The sequence below is a fragment of the Temnothorax nylanderi genome, unplaced genomic scaffold (assembly GCF_030848795.1).
Source record: "Temnothorax nylanderi isolate EJ_2023f unplaced genomic scaffold, tnyl_v1.0 TNYL_tig0004_pilon, whole genome shotgun sequence".
Taxonomy (NCBI): Eukaryota; Metazoa; Arthropoda; class Insecta; order Hymenoptera; family Formicidae; genus Temnothorax; species Temnothorax nylanderi.
Genome location: NW_027249066.1, coordinates 1,844,071 through 1,865,101, shown reverse-complemented (window position 1 = coordinate 1,865,101; position 21,031 = coordinate 1,844,071). Strand labels below are relative to the sequence as shown.

At 41.8% G+C, this 21,031-nt stretch overlaps 1 protein-coding gene across 7 annotated transcripts in view; it reads left to right on the top strand.

Moving 5' to 3' along the window:
- LOC139773910 (uncharacterized) overlaps positions 1-21,031 on the top strand; it is a 394,169-nt gene that overhangs the window by 257,386 nt on the left and 115,752 nt on the right. For 4 of the 7 annotated variants that reach the window (XR_011718452.1, XR_011718454.1, XM_071708727.1 and 1 more), the window contains one exon: positions 5,811-5,857. The exons of the other annotated variants lie outside the window; for them this stretch is intronic. Coding sequence is in view for 2 of the 4 variants with exons in the window: in XM_071708727.1 (XP_071564828.1) it covers positions 5,811-5,857 (47 nt within the window). In the remaining 2 variants the exon portion in view is untranslated. The remainder of the gene's footprint in view (positions 1-5,810; positions 5,858-21,031) is intronic. 7 annotated transcript variants of the gene reach the window in all.

Sequence of the window (21,031 nt, the reverse complement as noted above, 5' to 3'; positions counted from 1 at the left end):
TTCTTTCCGTGTACGATGCGTCCACGAATTTTCTCGTATATCCCTCATCAAAATTTCACCGGTCATTACTAAAGTACAAACAACCGCACGGTTGACCTATTTAAATATACGTCAGCAGGTGCGACAGTTACGTCTCGAGACGGCATTATCGACCCCTGAGAACAGTAAGGGAAGGCATCCTTGCATGTATCACCGCGACTCAGACAAAGCTTCGCAATTAACTCACCGAGCCCCATGCCCCATGCGCCCGCGGCGGTTAAGACGAACTATCGGATGAGGGGGCAACGAGGAAGTGGCTCTTGTATCAAATCGCACGTTCCCCGTGAGTAATCGCTGTTATTCCTAGACAATTTCCCCCGTCTTGACTGTACGTGACACGTTCGCTCGAAGGGTTCTCCGCGAAATTGCCGCTAATTCGTTTGTCTTACTGCGAAAAGTGCTTCTCGCATCGGGAAACCGTCGTCAGCGGCGCGCACGTTTGGTCGCATAATATTGCCGCTGTTACTCTCCTTTTCCTGCTTTCCTTTTCGAAAGATAACACAGAGCGAATTCGCTCGAGCACTACATCTACAGATAATTTATCGTAAATATTAGTACACGTAATAATTACGAGAGATGGTTATTAATTATGTGTCAAACTTAATTTGCCTCGTCCTGAGGCGCGTGCTTGTGATAAAATACCAGATAGATATAGCCTGCTGCGCGGATAACTTAAATTCGCAACACTAATTGCAGTGCCCAATTAGTTACATGCGTACACTATAAATTATGATAATATATGGATGCGAGAGACAATGTATTTGACCCGGTCGAATATATAATCGTTCTACCCTCGCCGTTGCCCCTGCCGGATCGCTGTTACTCGCGTCTATGTCTAACGTGTACAAAACCGCAATATTTGCGGATAGATAGCGAACAGATATGCGAGAGAGGAAAGATATTGGAAGAAGGGTATGTTGTGTGAGAAGAAGTGCGCGAGAACACTGGGTGAAACACAGGGAGAGAGGAAGACAGAGGGGCGGTTATACCAGCGACTCCCGAAACCAGCAGGCTCTCCGTGCCGTCGGTGCTTTCTGACGCAACATAATGTGACGACTATTGTGCTAAAGTTAGCAGCGGTGGGTTATTCAGCGCCGGCATTTCCATGCAAAGCTTCCCGGATGAAGGCCCAGACAGAGAAGAGTAGCCGCGGGTGCCGCGCAGACCTCTCCGTATCCTGATCGCCCTCTAACTGCACTTCGCCGTCGGCCCTTCCTACCGTTCTCTTTACGGTCGGGTCGGGACTCGGGACCCCACTGCCTACATCCACCTGCTCTATGCGCTCTATCCTACCTCACCCCCGTCCCGGTGTCATCCTCTTTCGCTCGTTGTCCTGCTATACCGTCGCTACGCGCCACGAGCTACATTCTACCTCATTGTGCGCCGAGCGTATCCATGACCATTCGTGCGACTCTCACATTCTGATAACGAACGACCGTAAAACATTTTATTCGGTGTCTTTAAAACTCACCGTTCGTTCGATCACCCCGCCGTTGAAAAAACATTCGGGTTAGCGCAGAGCTAAATACCCGTGCCTCAAGCATCAAGAAAAATAAAAAAAAAAGAAACATGATTGTTATCATTGAAATAGAGATACATGGAAAGAATGGTTTTACTGAAATATTTAAAAATTTAACTAGATACAGCTCTGAAAATAATTATGTTGCACCATCAAAATAATTATGTAGAACACTCAAACAGATTGCTAAAATGTCGAAATTTTTTACAGCATTATTCTTCACACAGAGAAAAATAATCATTCTACAGCCAAGGAAAGCACTTACTTATTTTATTTTATTTTTTTAAAATAAGTTTTCTTACGACAAAGAATATTTTCTTACTAATAGTTTTCAAATATCTTGACACAAGTCTTTGAAAAGCCAGAATATTGGTTTGAGTAAATGTAATGCTTACAATGACTTTATGGTAGATTTGCTGATATATAACCTTCCGCAAATCTACCATAAAGTCATTATAAGCATTACATTTACTCAAAATAATATTCTGGCTTTTCAAAGACTTGTGTCAAGATATTTAAAAACTATTAGTAAGAAAATATTCTTTGTTGTAAGGAAACTTACTTAAAAAAAATAAAATAAAATAAGTAAGTGCTTTCCTTGGCTGTAGAATGATTATTTTTATGTGTGCAGCGACCTACTATAATTATTTTGATGGTGCAGCAAAATTATTTTCAGATCTGTACCTAGTTAAATTTTTAGATATTTCAGCAAAACTGTTCTTTCGGTGTAGCTATGTGATGTAATAATAATAATTACTGACTTCGCTCCCCATTGAGTGATTACATGCGCGATTTGTGGCATGGTTCTTATTCATATAACAACAAAAAAAGAATTGACGACAAAAATACTAATGGAACACAGGAAATGATTAAACTAAATGCGCGGAGATGTTAATAGGGTGAGCAGCGTGTAATTGAACGCGAGACATGGGAATACCCAACCATAGCCGCAGCTTTATTTCTTACTCAATGGGCGACGCAGACAGCAATTCCCAGAGAAATACGTTCCACTTTCGCGAAGTCAAGGCCGTTAATGCAAACCACCAAACTGCTAGAACGCTCCTTTCCTGCAGCTTAATCACTTAAGTTCCGCCTTTATCAGCCGTGTTTCGACGAACTCCGTGAGGTAGTGAAACTTAGATCCCTATATCGGTAAACTATAGCCGAATGCATCTTCTCTCTGTGAGATATACTTATCCGCGGCAGAGGACGAGAGAGAGGGAAACAGAAAGAGAGAACGGCGAGTAATGAGGCGTAATTAGAAATCCGTCGCCTCGATATTGAAATAAATAAATTACTTACCGGCCGATGCGCAACAGCGGAGTTGTAAGTTGCAACCCTGCGTTGATCTGTAACGTAGAAATATTTTTACATTAATCAGTGTCCAGGATATCAATATAATACTTGAAGTAATTATTATATCGCGCCCGTTAAATTTTTAAAACACATTATTTTAACAGATATCTGATTTTAAAATGCTAATGCAAGAAACAATCGCGGCTGCATATTTTCGCATTAACTCGTTCGCATAAATATCCGCGAAAAATCGTGCAAGTAATATTACGACCGTGCGAATAAGAGAGAGACGCGATGTTCGCAACGTAATATCTTTTCTCGCATATGCCGGAGATCGAACTCCGAAACTGCGAAATTGCGCCGGCGTTACGGTAATGCACGAATAACGAGTATCACTTAACGGTCGAATTAAGTCGCGCTTGAAAAAGTGACGGGATCCGCCACAGGACTGACGGGACAGCAAAATAATAAATGAATAATAATTACTCACCCCACGGTTGCCCCGCTGTCGCCCGATGCCTCCCAGGCCTCCTCCTCCTCTCCTCGATCCTCCAGATTCTCCTCCGTTGGCCCGTTGTCGCAGCTCCGTCGACGCACTTATTCACGACGCGGCGGCATTCACGCATGAAAATCAACGATATCGTCGCTTATGATCGCGCGACACTTTCGACACGGCACTCCCGGTATTAATCTCGCGACGCGGCGCGTACTTGATTACACGGCGACGAAAGAATTACGGCGGAGAACGAAGCTGCACGATCCGCTTGACGCCCGTGACGCTTGTCGTCCCGCAGGTAGACGCTAAGATGGCGGAGAGAATTTCGTAAATCGCGCGGCCAACTTCACTCGCCCCGCGCCAGCAGCAACTGTCGCAGGAACGCTACACTTGCCGCCCGTGAAACGATTTTGGATAACTGCAATTGAATCATCGATTTATGAGCACTATGTCCGTCCCCCACAATCACCACATATCAAAATACGATTAATTAATACGATTAATTACGAAGTTAAACGTACGACGTTAACAGAGACTGTGATCGCTAATTAAGCACGGCGCGGCGTTACTCGATTTAGGGTATCTTTCCGCTCGTATCTTTCATCCGTGCTCCGAAAACGACAGCGACACGACGCGAGACGCGAGTGAAATTGACGGTTAGGAAAAGCGAGATTGATTATCCGAGAGAATATGTGCTCGAATGCGATATACCTCGGTATCCGTACAAATTCCGCGAAACACATGTATTAAATGAACATTCGATATATCCACAGTTTTTCGTAATCTAAACAGTCGGAGCCGGCGATTCGTGCAGCTGTCACTCCGCGATGTGATTGGAGCAACGAGTTAAGCCTTGTGTCCAGTCCACGATGCTAGAAATCGCTCCGAGATACGAGCGACGGAGAAATAATTAACCAATCATCGCATTGGTCAATTGCTCCGAAGATCTCGGAGCGCGATTTCTAGTATCGTGAATACAAGGCTTTACGTCGCGGGCGCCGCGCCGCGGTAACATGAGTAGGAAGAGGGAGGGGGGGGGGGTAGGCTGACCGAGCACATACCGACGGAACGACGGAACGCGCGCCGCGCCTCGACTGCCTAGTCACCCTTCCCCCCCACTCCATCACTACTACTCGTGTCGCCGCGGTGCCGACTGCCGAGTTCGGCGCGCGGCGCGACGGTTGGAATTACGAAAAACTGTGATATATCGAATGTTCGCTTAATACATGCGCTTCGCGGAATTTATACGGACACCGAGGTACATATCGCATTCGACTACATTCTTTCGGATGATCTCGCTTTTCTCAACCGTCAACTTGACTCGCGTCGTGCCGCGCGGCTTTAGAACGAAGTTGTGTCGTTTTCGGAACACGGATGAAAGATACGGCGATCGATAATAATCGGCGGCGCCTACCGCGGAAAGATACCCTGAATCGAGTGACGCCGCGTCGTATTTAATTAGCGATCACAGTCTCTGGTAACGTTGTACGTTTAATCTTGTAATTAATTATGTTTTGATACGTGGTGATTGTGGGAGATAGACAGAGTGCTCATAAATCGATGATTTAATTGCAGTTATCCAAAATCGTTTCACGGCCAGCAAGTGTAGCGTTCTCGCGACGGTTCAGACGGTTGCTCCGGGCGAGGGGCGAGTGAAGTTGGCCGCGCGATTAACGAAATTCTCTCCGCCATCTTAGCGTTTACCTGCGGGACGACAAGCGTCACGGGCGTCGAGCGGATCGTGTGTAGCTTCGTTCGTTGTTTCTCCGCCGTAATTCTTTCGTTGCCGTGTAACAAAGTACGCGCCGCGTCGCGAGATTAATACCGGGAGTGCCGTGTCGAAAGTGTCGCGCGATCATAAGCGACGATATCGTCGATTTTCATGCGTGAATGCCGCCGCGTCGTGAGCGCGTCGACGGAGCTGCGACAAAGGGCCAACGGAGGAGAATCTGGAGGATCGAGGAGAGTAGGAGAGGGCCTGGGAGGCATCGGGCGACAGCGGACCAACCGTGGGGTGAGCAATTATTATTCATTTATTATTTTGCTGTCCCGTCAGTCTTGTGGCAGATTCCGTCACGTTTTCAAGCGCGACTTAATTCGACCGTTACGTGATACTCGTTACTCGTGCAATACCGTAATGCCGGCGCAATTTCGCAATTTCGAAGTCCGATCTCCGGCATATGCGAGAAATATTACGTCGCGAACGTCGCGTCTCTCTCTCTCTCTCTCTCTCTCTCTTATTCGCACGGTCGTAATACTTGCACGATTTTTCGCGGATTAATTATGCGAACAAGTTAATGCGGAAATATGCAGCCGCGATTGTTTCTTGGCATTTTTAAATCAGATATCGGTTAAAATGTCTTAAAAATTTAACGGGCGCGATATAATTATTTAAGTATTGATTATCAAGTATTGATTATCTTGGGCTCTGATTAATGTAGGAATATTTCTACGTTACAGATCAACGCAGGGTTACAACTTACAACTCCGCTGTTGCGCATCAGCCAGTAAGTTATTTTTTTATTTTAATGTCGAGGCAATAGATTATAATATATTATAATATATTATAATATATTAGTTTATTTATAATATACTTTTATATTCTTAATCTTTAATGTTTTAATTTTTTTTGTAATAACTGTAGGAATAAATAATATATTCAATAAAGATATTTCGTGAGAAGTAATACAGAACACTTTACAGTTACATTAATTATCATTTTAAATAAAAATTTTGATATAATGTCTAATAATAATTGATAGAAAAAGATACTTCGTGATTCTTTTATATCTCATTTCTCATACATACATTTTATTTGCGTTTGGAATATAATTTTACAAATCCATTAAGATCTACTTAATCCATAAAGATTAAGAATATAAAAGTATATTATAAATGAACTAATATATTATAATGTATTATAATATATTATAATCTATTGCCTTGAAATGGATAGACTCTCTCTCTCTCTCTCTCTCTCTCTCTCTCTCTCTCTAGAGTCTAGAAAATATTTTTATAATTTATAATCCTCTGCGCTGAGACTTTTTATTACAATGTTACGCGTATTCAGTGATAGTGATACCTGAATGAGATCGCGGCTTCTCCGGTATCCTGATTGATAACTATAAAATCACGGTTTGGTATGCCTAGTCAGCCTATATCACTTTATTCCCAACACTCATGTTGACTCGTTCCTTACGAACTGTTTCGTAGCGCAACAGATAACGTAGCAAACAAACAGTCAAAGGCAGAGATGTCATAAATAAAACGAAGCTAGTCGCTGTGCTTTTCACAGCGCGTCCTAAAACACAATTTGTCGTCCTGTCAATGAATAAATTATTACGATAACCTGTAGCAAACACGCACATGCTCACGCACGAGTTTCAACCTCGCGTCTGCGAAAATACCGTGCATTATAATCACATAATGTATAATGTTCATATCTGTTCTAATTATGCTCCATATTACGCATGAAATTTCATACATCGAATACATAATAAACGAGCGTTCAACGTTACGCATTACAATAAATTGCGCCTACGGTAATGAACATTACAACGCTTCGTTAATAATCGAACCGCGGCGTACGGTGAGAGGGGCCGCAAAAATTTGGGATATCGAGGCGGAACGACCTGACACGAGATTTTAACGAATTTTCCGTACCCCCGCAGGAAATATTGCCTCGCGTGATTCCTTACTTCGGACGGAAACGCGGCGTTGAATCCTCGCACCGCCCGTCGTCGCGCACGCGAACAATCGTACGGGCCGATAAATAATAAAAGCTCGGAGACCTCGGGAGCGATTTTTCACGTATCTTCACTCGTATTCCGTTGGACCGGTCGGTGGCGAGAGAGGCCGCCGGTGGATGGAAGAAAGTCGAATAGGGGATTTTCCTTGGGGATACTCCAATATCCTGGGAGGAGTACGTATATCCATACACGCGCGCCCCTTTCAACCCACGAATTTTATTAACGTATCGACGACGGCGGCCGCCCGCTACGGACGTAGCAGCACGAAGGTAGAACAGGGGAAGAGTGGCGGATTTAGAGGGCCCTTTCCCCTGCGCGCGCTGCGAGGCGGGGATACGGGGCAGGGTGTGAGTTGGAAGCCTCGCGCCGCATAATGTATAACATCATCTTTTACGATATCTCTTTCTGGAGCGCACCGGGGTATAGGTAATGCACGGTATTGTATTTTGCGATTGCATTTTCAGAGACGTCCGCCTGCGCTTTGAATATAAAGTGGCTCGACCAGCGCGGCAGTGCGCTTGTTTCACGTGCGGCAACGTGCACCGCCGTCGCTTGGCCGTACCAAGTAGATACGGTGCTACTGGCAGCTGCGCCAGACTGCACGGTAACCATCCGTTATTATCGCGCTCGGAGTCAGTAGATACTTTTCGAGAGTGTTGCGATCGAAAGTCACTCTTTTGCGACGATACCAAACTAAATTGTACCACCAATTATTATACGTCGACTGTTTCGCTATAAAATGGACGTGTTCTCGCGGCAATAAACCACAACGATAAAAAGTCCCGTCAATATACAAACTATTATCTTGTCCTGAGATTGACGTTAATTCAACGGGATGTGTAATATTTAATATAACGTTCTTCCACACGTGTAATAAGTTCTTAAAGCTTTACCGGGTCTAAATTTAACACGCGATATCGATGGAAACGGAGAGCTTACGAGAAATATGACTGCACAATATGCGGTTACAAAGGGAAGAGTACTCGTGAAAGGTTTTCGATTCGCCGATTGATAGCGTACGTCTCTCTGCGGTTATACCGCAAATCCTCTCGTTTCAAGGAACAAGGAGGTGGAGTCGTTCCGCGGCGATGGCCATGGTTCCATTCGCGTAAAAATGAGAATGGTAATAGTTGAAAGCGCTGAAGGGTGAGGGACGGCGCTTAAGGGACGAGTAGGGGGGGGGGGCATTTCCGTGATAAATTAATCGTCGATTTCCGACGATTACAATTTGGTATGCTTCCAAATCGCTCGCACCCTTTTTGCGGCGGTGAATTTTAGCCGTGTGCATTTTTCATCCGGCGCGTTGCGGCTCTCAAAAAGAGGATATCCATCTTCCCTAGAGGCTGCCGGCCCTCCACGGTATCCCAACCGTATAACCCACCTCCGCAACCGTCTTTCTCTACCTTTCTTTCCCGTCGTTTCCTCCCCCCGTGCTTCGCTGCCCCGCGCCCGGCTACCGCGCTCGGCCGAGACTGGCTCGCTTCCAAAAATATTATAAAATTCCCAATTACGTGGCATAGATTGGCGAGGTAAATTGCCCCTGGTGCGCGACGGGCGGCAAGACGGCGGTCACTCCCCCTCGTCCTGTGCCCCGACATCGCCGCTACCCTCCGTCGCTGTACCTCCGACACCGGCGACTGAATCGAATAGGGAACCGGATTCTCTCCGCTCCTCTCCAATCGGTAATCCATTACCGTGACGCGATTGGGTAATTGCAGGTGAGGGGGCCTATCTAGAGACGTGCCATCCGACCGCCGCGCTGCCTTCGCCCGGCTCGGTCCTCGGGCCGCCTTCACCCCACGAAACTCAGGGTCCCGACCCTCTTCGCCCTCCCCGGTCGATACTCCCTCTAATTAAACACCGGGGGCACAATGACAAATCTACCTTGTAGCTCGGCTCTGTCGCCGGTTGCGACAGCGAATACCGCCGCCGCGCCGCACCGGTCCGTGGCACGGCGACCCATGCCGGCCCAGGAATCCAGTAATTCGGTTAATCTAAGGTTGGTTGTTGCGAAACGCGACTTGGAATAAATCACTCGTCCCTTGACTGCTGTAGTCCTCCCGGAACCTCCTTCTCGGTTCTCGGTTCTCTCTTCGGAGAGAGGTGGAATAAACCGAGAACAGAGAGCAACGTCCTCCCACCTGCATCTACGCCGCTGTGAGATAAACTTATCTTCATTGTACGTGGACACTTTGATAGTATAACAGATTACCCTCTCCGATACTTAAGTTTTAGCCAACTTTTCCTATCGTTTTACCACATAAATACTACGTTATCGTTCTTTAATTAAGCTGTAAATCCGGCTCCGGGCTTTTAATGTTCCGCCACCGTTACGGAGATATTCGCCAACGATTGATACAGCATTCTGGATAATTCCGTGACTGGGCACGTCATTATGGTGATAAGAGGCAATTTACATTTCTATATTTTCCCTCTCGACGCGATCCATTCGCGGTCACGCCATTTCGTAGACCGAGGCACTGAAATTCTGCCGGATCGTTACTCAGGGCCGATCTGACAGGTATAAAGCGAGAAGCAGAGCGAACAACCTCATCGGTGGTCAGACGTACTCGTAGCTTGTCACCATTAATATAGGGTTCGTGCGTCTATGATATGGAGTTGCGCAATTAAGTATCATCCATTTTCCGTGCGAGCGTGTTAATCTACTTATCGTGTATACGTACTTCCGATTCTGTTTCTCTGGTTTCGATTACATTAAAAAACTATGCCGTTTCCACAGTAATATTGATCCTTTTTTTTGTAAATTATTCCATAGTCTAGTACTCAATCTATTTTTGCAAACTCTAGAAAAACGGACACTGTAACTAATAGAATCTACTACAATATCGAGATACCTTTTATATGGAGGCAAAGCTCGTAAAAAAAGCATATTTTTCGATTTAACTTCGACATTGTTCTGCGGCTCGGTTATCAATAAATAGCTTGCGTAAAAAAGAAATAACTTTATTTTAACGACCGAATCAACTTCGTTCTTCGTTTTAGCGTAAACACCATAAAAAGAGCCAAAGTCATAAAAATTATATTTACGGTATTTACGTCAATGAAATTCTGTTGTCTGTTCATTCCTTGCGCAAAACAAAGATACTATTTCACAAGTACTTATTTACTTGTTCTTTATCGCTTTTGAAAATCTTTATCCAATCTCTGAATCTCTCTCTCCCTCTCTCTCTCTCTCTCTCTCTCTCTCTCTCTCTCTCTCTCTCTCTCTCTCTCCCTTTCCACTTAATTTAATAATACATATTATCCCGAAAAATATTTATTAAAATGTATAATGAAGAACTACAAGCCAAGTAGAATTTTTTTTTCAATCTGATATGCAGAGCGCATATGATGCTCGTAATGCATCCTTGTCGAGCGCGGTGTTCAGCGTTTAAGAAAAATTTAGCCTACTCGAATAAAAAACTCGCCCTGACCAAGACCCGAAAGATACTCCGCCTTAAGAGTCACTGTGCACCTGGTGCAGACCCGCGATATATCCGGCAAAACATAGCCTTCGAAGTTCCCGCTGGGCTTTGCCGCTCCTGAAGTTGGACCGTTCGGAGACTCGTAAACACATAGGACGCACCTGGGACTCGATGTCTTTACCGATAATGCGACGCCTATACACGCGGTACCATAACTCACAATTCTAAATATTTAACGCGCGGCTGCTGCTTCGCCCTTCGGTCCCTGTGTTTCTCCCTTTCCGACGACGCGAGTGCGTTTCGCTTATATACATATACGTATGTATTCGTTTCCCGAGTCAACAGCGGGGTGCATTGAATTATGGACAGACCAATCTTCCGTCGGGTGGGCAGTAAACGTAGCTCTAAATTTCGTCGAGTATTATATAGACATGATATGTGGAGGACGTGAGCAATTTGATTAAGATTTACAATTAGACTAAACCATCACCAAAGAAGATTAGACAGAGGACATTATATGCAATGAATGATCTGATTCATATCATAAGATATAGTTAGTTATATTTGCCTTTTAATTGCAAACAAAATATGCCAGAAATATTTAAATTCCGATGTGTGTTTCATAATGTAAAACAATCTTAAATGATTAAACAACGTGTTATCGTGATCTATTATTTTTTAACACAACACAATTGATTACTTTGTGTAAATTTTAATAGCAACTCTTGATTGTATTTAGTGAAGTAAAATTGAAAGTAACATGTGTATATATGATATATGAGAGCATCTTACTCGCTGCAAGAAATTCTTGGTAGCGAAATTCTGAAAATACGTATCCGAGTGATTCTTTTCTGCAGTTTTTCTACTTTTGGTAAACTCGCGTTAAACTTGATGGTCGTAATGTCGCGTGTCCGCGATCTCTCCGGCTCGTTATGTGCGAGAGACTCGTGGGTTACTTGGACTGGACGAACGTCTCTGGAACACGTCGCGCTCTCGAGCTAATCGTTATTTTGCGTGGACAGTACGGGTGATCGATGCGAGGTACGGGTCGAGAAGGGCGCGCGACGCGCGGAGGGTGGAATAAGGGCGGCGCTCGACGCGCGAGGGGGGTAAAATCAATGATGGCCTCTTGAAAATTTCACCAGTCAAAACGGCAGAAATAGTCGTCGCTCTGCCCTCGCGCGCCGTTTTAAAGGAGCAACGCCGCCACCGCCACCACCGCCGCCGCCGCAGCATCCCCGACCTCTTTTCGAGCGGGCGTGCTCGAAAATTTATAAATTTCTATAATATATTGACGCCGGCTCCGGCGGAATTCCGGCCAATTTCTGCATACGTGTCTTCCCATGCCGCACGTATAGACTCGCACGTATACTCGCGCATGCCATGTACGTACAGCGTGCGGAGTCACGGATAGATTTCAAATATGCAGAGATTGTTCTTCGAAATGGAGTGCAGCTGCGACCCTCGGGGTGTCGCGAATCGGGGTAAAAAATGGATGAGAAACGAACGCGGCGGAAGAGTGAGGGGTGTATCGGTTGTCGCGCAGCAACATGTGTTAACGTATTCCCGTGAAACACCGAGTTCGATGTGCAACAACGTTTTTCCCCCTGGAGAGACGGCAAATGAATTATGCTCGAATTATGAAGAGATCTGCTCTCGTAATCTGTCTATAACTAACATCCGCTCTTTGCATTATTTCATTGAACACTTCTAATTTCTTCTACTTATTATATCTAATTTTGTATACTACATAAAATAATTGAAAGACAGTTTTTAAAGACATTAAATCTTAAATATTTTCTTAATAGAAAATATTTCTGATATAACACAGGTTTCAGTAAATTTATCTCTAATAATGTCAATAAAATTTACAATATCGTACGCTATAGTTATTTCCAAATAGATTTATTTTAACTTATACATTTAATTTTAGGGATTATTATCCCTCATAAAATGTTTAATATTGAATGCTAAAAAAATTGATGAATGTTTTTCTTGTAACATTTTTAAATTCTTTTATTAAAATATTTTCTAGTAATAATAAAGTAACTTACAAAGTACTGAATTTAATTTAATTTTGCTTTTGAAACTCAAAATTGAACCAGATAAGGTAGATAAACTTGTATCTTGTCGAGCCAGTTAGAAGTTCCATATAGAGATGTTCATATATCCCGACCTCGAAACGCTCGAAACTTCGTGTCGTATATAGCAATCGCGAAGAGGAAAACTTCGAGTCACATTAGGCGAGTCACCGAGGAGTTTGAGGAAGATAGTGATCGATTTCGTTTTACATCGGAGACTGTCGAGCATCTCGCGCCGAATTTCAATGTAACGGAGCTTTATAAAAGTCGGGTGAAAGTCGAGTTGTTTGCTCAGAACCACCACTAATGACAATCCAATAAATCAAAGGCGCTTCAATCTATGTATAACACCTAACGTTACGAAAGCTTAGCTTATCGCGCGGTATAGTTCTACAGTTTATTTCGCGGCACGAAATGCGTCGCGAAGCACCGCAAAATCTGTCGTTGTTGTACAGAATCACGGCGGAAACATCTAGCCGGTTGCCGTCAGAATCGTTCGCTTTTCAACGGAAATTATCGGACGACGGTGAATGTAATCCGTGTAACTATTCCCCAGAGAATGAGAATGCAATCGAGCACTTACTGAGTTTCGCTCTGGCTGCTCCTGCAGGATGGAGCAGGAAAATGGCATGACTGTCGCTAACCGCCATCGGCGTTCGTACACATCCACGTCTGTACGCGCGAACATGTGTGTACGTGTATGTGTATCTGCCGCGAGGGTGAAAGACTGCGAGAAGGGTCAAGCAATGACGATCGCCAGGGGTGCTCCCGTCGCACTTTTCCGACTCATTTTCTCCGCCGATATCTCCCGTCTCCGTTCGTGCTCGTAAATGTGAACGGCCCTTAGGCGTCGGCGTGTCTGTCGTTACCGCGAGCATAACGGAGGACGAGCGGTAACGATGGTGGAGACGAGAATCCAAAGAGAGAGAAAGAGCGAGAGAGAAAGAGAGAAAAAAAAGTAGAACGAACGACGTTATCGTGATCCCCGGCGATCGACATTTTACGACTGACCTTAACGCGTGTCCGATATGACGAATAACATCGCTCGATGGGCGTTAAAATGTTAGCGTATATGCGAGTATTGTCCGTTCCGTTTTCCAAGGTCCATTGACTCTCTTCTCTTCTGCCGAAAACCATGCCATGCGAATTGCTAATTCGATTATTAATGCATGCATCTTTGCTGTCAAAAAAATAATATTTTATTTCGGCATAATAATATTCTAATAAATCTGTCGGTGAAAAAATATTTTATTATATTGTATTACGAAAGTTCGTTCAATAATTCAATCTATGAATACTAAAAAATCATTCAAAATAAAGAATTTTGAAATTGCAGAAAGAAGAAATTTATTGATTGTGCTGCCTTATTCAAATAAATTCTTTATTATTGCAAACGTAATATTATTATTTTTTAGAATTTACTTTTCGCTATTGTTAAGAGTTGTCTTGTATGAGAGCTGGTTTGGGTAAACTCTCTTAAATTTCTTTCATTAGACTTCGAGATCAAAATTTTTATTAAGCTTTTTTAGTAAAGCTCGATACTTTACTGTCTACGCTGCCATTATATCTGCCACTTACTAATACAAGTGGAATTTTCTTTTTAAAAGGACAATAAAATTGTTTTTTCTCTCTCTTACTGCCCATTTCTCTTTTTATTCCTTGGAGGAAGGAAAGCGACACGCTGAGTAGATATACCATCCAATAGCATTGTTCGCACTTGCTTCAGCTTCCCAGCACTCTTTATTTCTTATTTATACTCGCGCTCACAGATTGTAACAGCGCAATTACAATGAAAGCGCACTATATAGCGCAGTTGTGATAGTGCACTGCGATCGATCCGGCCAGTGGTGTAACAATGCAACGTACACATCTGTAAAGCGTACGGAAGAGTTATAAAAATAACTCTTGCAAAACATCATTTCGGACAGCCTCGAAATGTAAAATGGGTCGTAGAAAGAGGATCACGGTTCCTCTCGCAAGCAGCAACGCTGCGCCAGCTTTTACTCTCGTCGCCGTAAAAGAATAAAAATGGAAAATGGTGCGGTACATTCCTAATGAGATCCTCCACCGAAAAAACAGATCGATTGAATTATTCATTTAAAAGCCTTGCTCGTGTAAATGAGATATAATGGCGGCACAGTTTCCCGTTCGATTTAATCGCGCGGAGTCACGGCGCGTACGCCAATTTCATTCTGACGCATGTAATGTGCTTTTCTGAAGCACCTGTTTCCTTCCGCTTTTTGTCTGCATCGATTAGCATATGTTCTGCTGGACACGTCATTCTTCTGTCTCGTTCGCAAATCACGGTTGTAATATCTCAAAGCGCGATATACGTCCGATGGTAAAGATATCGCTTGATATCGCGAAGTTATACGTTTGCTTAAATTCAATTTAATGTAACTTAACTTTGTACAAACTGTAAAAACTATATCTGCATTCGTTTCATACAATTTATATTAAGTATAACATATAAATACCTTATTGCATGACTTAAAAATAAATCATGCTCTATCGAAGAAATGCGTCGATCGGAAATTGCGAATCATACCGTGATGTATATGCCACTATTTATTTTTTATTTATTTATAATTAAATATTAAAACATGTGACACGCAATGGCGACGGTTTCGAACATAGAACTGGAAAACGTCATATTCGACACGAATAATTCATGCGAATAATCTGTTATATAGATAGATTTTTACATTTTTAATGTAATATATATAATATAATATTTTCGTAGGCAGTTTTTAATATTTTCATTAACGGTTTTTCTTTATAGATAGATTAACCTTATAGATTAGCGTTTTTTAATCCTTAACTAGGTAAAGTATACACACATATACATAACAAGAGCGTATGCATTGTACATGATCACTTGCAGAATGTGAAACGCAGAAGATTAGTTTTTGTCGCATGTCACTACGTTCATTTTTCGTGGAGCTTTTTGGAAAATCTGGCGCGCACACGTCATACATAAAAGAACGCTGCGCGTATGTAATTTCACATCTGCATGAATGAAAAAATAAGCGCGAAAACACGTGTAGTACAAGTGCTTTGAAATATGATATACCACCGTAAAGACGCACGCGTGCGCGATTACTCCGCCACCAGATCACAATCGACATAATCGTCAATATTTTCGTACAGAAAATTCGCAGCGAGATGATCTTGATCTCATTAAAAACTAAATTATCGTTTTCAATGAGAGCTGGGATACTTATCTCGGATGTCTAGTTTGCGAGATATCGGTTAATTACGAAAATAAAATTGATTTTGTTCCTGAATCTCTATCCATAAACATTTTCATTGAGATCGATTCAATCATCAATATCTTCGCGGAAAAAAATCATAACGAGATGATATTGATCTCGTTCGAAAGCTGAAACTCTAGTGCTCTCAATGAGACTAAGGATACTTATCTCGGATAACTAGTTTGCGAGCTATCGCCAATTGATTACGAAAATAAAATTGATTTTACTTCGAAACTGATCTCTGTTTCTTAAAATAAAAATCACCGTATGTTTAAATTAATTTATCATTGTTTCTTTATGCTATATTTTTGTATCTCGATAATATTTAAATTATGTGATTCTAATAAATAATGAAAATAAAATTAATTACATGCGTATTAATATAATCATAATAAAACAATCGCACAGAACTTTGCTCAGCACTCACAATGTTGACCGTTAAACGTTTTACATTAAACGTAGTACACAAACTATATCTAAATTAATAAAAATTTTAAAGCACAATGCGAAACATATTAACCTTTTGAGCACTATGGATGTATATGTATATGCACTCGGTATATGACATTCGTTATGGTTTACAGGTGCATATACGCGTTCACCGTATTTTCTTTAAAATTTATCTATTTAAATAATTAATATTTATAAATAAACGATATAAGGAAAATACTAATATTTTAGTCAAAATTCTTCAGGCATTCTATATGCAACCAGTCGGATTTAAGCTTAAGGCTCCTGGGTAGTCACCGCGGCCATATTGGATTCTTACTATCGAGGCGAGGAAAACACCCAATTTTGTTGTGCGTGCCATTTTCAAATAAAAAGACATTTCAATAAAACATCACTATAGATTGTTTCAGAACACTTCCGAAATTGGCCGAAAACTACCCTTTTCCCTCGACAATAAACAAACAACCATAAAACGAAGCCTAAACATACGGGAAAAACAGCCGTTTAACGACTATCGAAAGGAGGTGAAAACGTTCCTTCCGCGTGCAAATCTTACTTTTCGGCCAATTTTACGACTTTCACGAATACGTTAAACGTTAGAGCACAAGCACAGAGCGAATAATAAAGAAATAGCACGCACAACAAAATAGGTTGTCAACATGTCACAAAGGACTGAAAGGACAGAATTCTCCATTGGAGAGAGTGAGAGGAGAGAGTTCTTATTTCTACCGCGACGGTACGTCGCCACCGTCGCTTCGGAGTTCTCGGCTCAGGGACCAGGAGCCTTAACACGGGAAAGAACTATAGCCACAGCGCTTGTTACTGCCGGTTGAGTTTTGATAATACAGAATGCGCTGTTCCATATTCAAAGATTAATATGTATTCTGCTCTAAATCGTTAATGATTTCAACGTGGTACCGGACAATAGCTTCCGCAATATTCTTGTCGCGCGTACTTGCTCCTGTATTCAGTACCTGTATAAACGCATATATACATATTATTGCATGTTGAAGATTAGGAACCCTCCATCCCTCCATTCTACCCTATTGTTCGCCATTTTCATATATCATCAGGCATAAAACCCCGTAGTAATTGCAACAAGCTTTGAATGCTCATCGCGCGGTGAGTTGTAAAACATTTGCAATGATTCGGTAGAACTATCGTAGAAACACGACGCTTGGACCAGAACGTAATCTCCGCGATCAATTGCTCTTTTTTATTAAGGGATGTAAATAAAAAATGAGTTTTAGCTTTTGCTATCTTGTTCAATTTATATCAAACATGTGTTATTCTTAAAAGTCGTATTTTGCTCCCACTTTTAATAAAAAAATTTATTACACTATTACTTACAAAAACGTATATATGTGGACGTATATAGTGTATAAATGTATATAAGTGTCCGCAGTGTATTGAGCATTGAGCTCGGTCCGTGGATTCGCTAAGCCCAAATGACTGTGCGGATCAGTCATCCCTGCGGAGCGATCGATCGCGAGAAAGCTAGGGATTCGTGTCGCCCTCTCTATGCGGTGGTAGGTAACGGAGCAGGAAGAGGTGCTCAGCTGGAAGTCGCGGAGGGTGGCCTTGAACCACGACCGGATATCCTGCGCAACGTCATCGTCCGTCGACAAAGACGTTGACCTCGGGATACATTTTCTCCAGAGCCGTGCAAGCTATCTAAGCGACGTGCATTGTATATTTAATACTCGGTTAATCACATGAATGCTTATCGTTTATCTCTTAGATATCTTTTACAATGAATTTGTTCGACATATTTGCTTTAAAGTCGTTTATAATAATAGATTTTAGACTATTCCAATTATCAGTAGAAATCTTATTTTAAAAAATGTAATTAAAAAAGCAACAAAGAAACAAAGCACGATTTAAAAGACTCATTTTATAATCAGTTGAAAAATGTTTTATTAAATAGCTGAATAATATACAACTGCAGGGATCGACATAAATTTAAATTCACGAAAGTAAACTTATTGATTTATTAGATCTATACATGTAAGATATAGGATTTATCGCGGAAGACAATAATCTTGCGAATAATTTGATCTATTTATAATATTATTTAGAACCCTATCCTGATTATATTAATAATTTTTATTTTATTTTTATGAAGAGAAACGTGTGTGTATATATTTAAGAGAATTATTACATTTTTATATGTGATTCAATGCTCATTCACAAAAACTGATCAAATTAATTTTGCGTAAGAAAATTATAATTTTACATTGCTCGGTGAAAGCCTGAAGTTGATGAACACTGAATGATAAGGGGTTCCGAGCTTTCCTCAGGGGTGGCGCCACGAGATGCAAGCTCTAAAGCTTTTGCTGCAAGCGCAGCTTCGGGGATGCTGCCGTCTATCGGACATTGGAGTGCGGCTCTCCGAATAAGCGCTGGTTAACAATGACCAATATTTCCGGCCATGTCACGAGCGTTACCTTCAGTCGAGTGAATCATCTTTCTACATTTAGGGAATGAAGTAATGAAATTCATTTGGTACAAAGAAATAGCTGATTCATCGGTTTTTATCAAGACATGACGTTTGATGCATCCCAATTAATATTGTTCATCAGGTGAAATGTCTCGCGCAAGAAATTTAAAATTGTGTTTGTGTGTGTATATGTGTGTACGTCCGTGGCACGTTTTTCAATACCTATTATCGCGACGTAGACGTTCCAATTTGCGCGAATTGTCCATATCCATCTTAAGCTGGTATTTAAACGCCGACGTCTCTAATCCGGTCGCTTTTCGACAATGTGCCGCTCTTTAATCGTTCACCGATGGACGAAACACAGCCTGTACAACGTGGGTGGTGAGATTTATTCGCATTTATTCTCCCGTCCGATCGCCTTGATCTTACGCTTCAAAAGACCCCCGCTTTGCTCGAGCGGCGAGCGCTTTGCAATTATAAAAAGGTCCGCCCTCCTTCCGCCCCTGCCCCCACAGTCCCACCCTTTCCCCACTTAGTACTTTCGTTTTTTCCTCCCTTCTTCCTCTTTTTGTCGCTCCTTCTCTGTCTTTCCTCCGCGACGACAAGCGCGGAGCGAGCAATTGCTCGAGGATGGAAAACCGTTCGGTGTACGGCGGCGGAAGCGACGGAAGGGACGGGAGGGAATTAAAGGGAGAAAGGGTTGCTGAACTTCTAGCCCCGTTCCTTCTTCGTTATCTGTTTGGGCCGGACGCGCAGGCTTTTTAATTACGCGGCTAACTAATGAGCGAAATTCCTTACTTTCGAATCGCGAGGATGCAAGGTGGTACCCGTGCGATTAATTCGGCATACCGAGGATGCAACTGTTCCAAAAGAAGAGTACGGAGTAATTTGTCTTTCCGCTCCTCTTACTCTTTTGTAATAAAAAGAGGCGACACGAAGAATCGTGACATTGGTATTTTGACGATAGTTTGTCTATCTTTTTTAGAAATATATTCCACGTAATCTTGATAAGTAAGGATTTATCGGTTTAGGTAATATAAATAAGAAAATAAAAGAAAATAGTAATTATAATATTCAATTGCATTTAAAGAAATGTAGGCATGACATGTTTCATACGATCGAAATAAATAACCTTCCTTCCATTGTCACTTTGTCTTTGTCCGCCCTACGGCAAACCCTTTTCTAGGTACCTAACTGCCGCGTCTCTGAGTAATTGCGATTTAACTGGATGCAGGTAGGAGAAAGGGCGACCGCAGGGCCGAGGACCGCATTAAGTGCAGGAAAGAGTGAAATCGCAATTAATTACGTTCAACCCTTCTCGTTGTCGCCGGTGTCCGCCGAAAGGTTGGTCAGAGATGTGCGGAGAAGCAGAGAGGCGGCAAGCCGGAAAGTCCAATAGCTTAAATGCTCTTATAAGCCCATCGAATCTTTTGCGAAAGCTGCGCAAGGCTCTTTTCCTTATTTTCTTACTTTTCATTTTCAGAAAATCGTGAAAAGTCATGTTCGAAGAACTTTGTAATTTTATGGGATTTTTCTGATACTTAAAAAACATAAAAGGCAATAAATCAAAACCGTAGAGAAAACTAAATCCCCTAAAGAGCATATTAATATAAAAAAATATGATATAATTTTAGTTAAATGGATTATTTTTACGTCAGTGAAGAAATGTTTACATTAGTAGTTAGTTTACAATAATTGCAAATATTGGAGAAAGTGCCATTTATGCGGTCCGAACTGAATCTTGGTAGCCTAATAATATTTCTGTGTAAATTTTGTATACTTTTTCTAAACTCAGTAAACTGCGCGCCGATTTTTTGTCGGTCTTTAAAATACAGCTCTTTGTTTAAACAGTAGATCCACATACTAAAATCGATAATTGATTTAACTTTTGATGCTAATAAGCATACTTATTAAATCACTGAAAATAATTTATTGCGAAAAATATCACTCCAGCCAGGGTTCGAGTTTGTTTGTTCGAACCTGTGAGTTTGGACAAAAGTATACAAAATTCACACAGAAATACCTATTATTATTAAGCTATCAAGATTTAACCCGTAAATGGCACTTTCTCTAATTAATTCTATATCATATAGGTCCTGTTTCACTTATAATTACAAATATTGTTCTTCGACATCTAATTTTTTTCTTTTAATTGAATAATTTAATATTTATCTTGACATGATATTTTGATCTATCGAAATTTGTTCGAGAAGATATACGTAGAAAAGATACACTCATGCGTTCGAAAGTCGATAGTAACTGCCTCCCGTTTGATCTCGGTT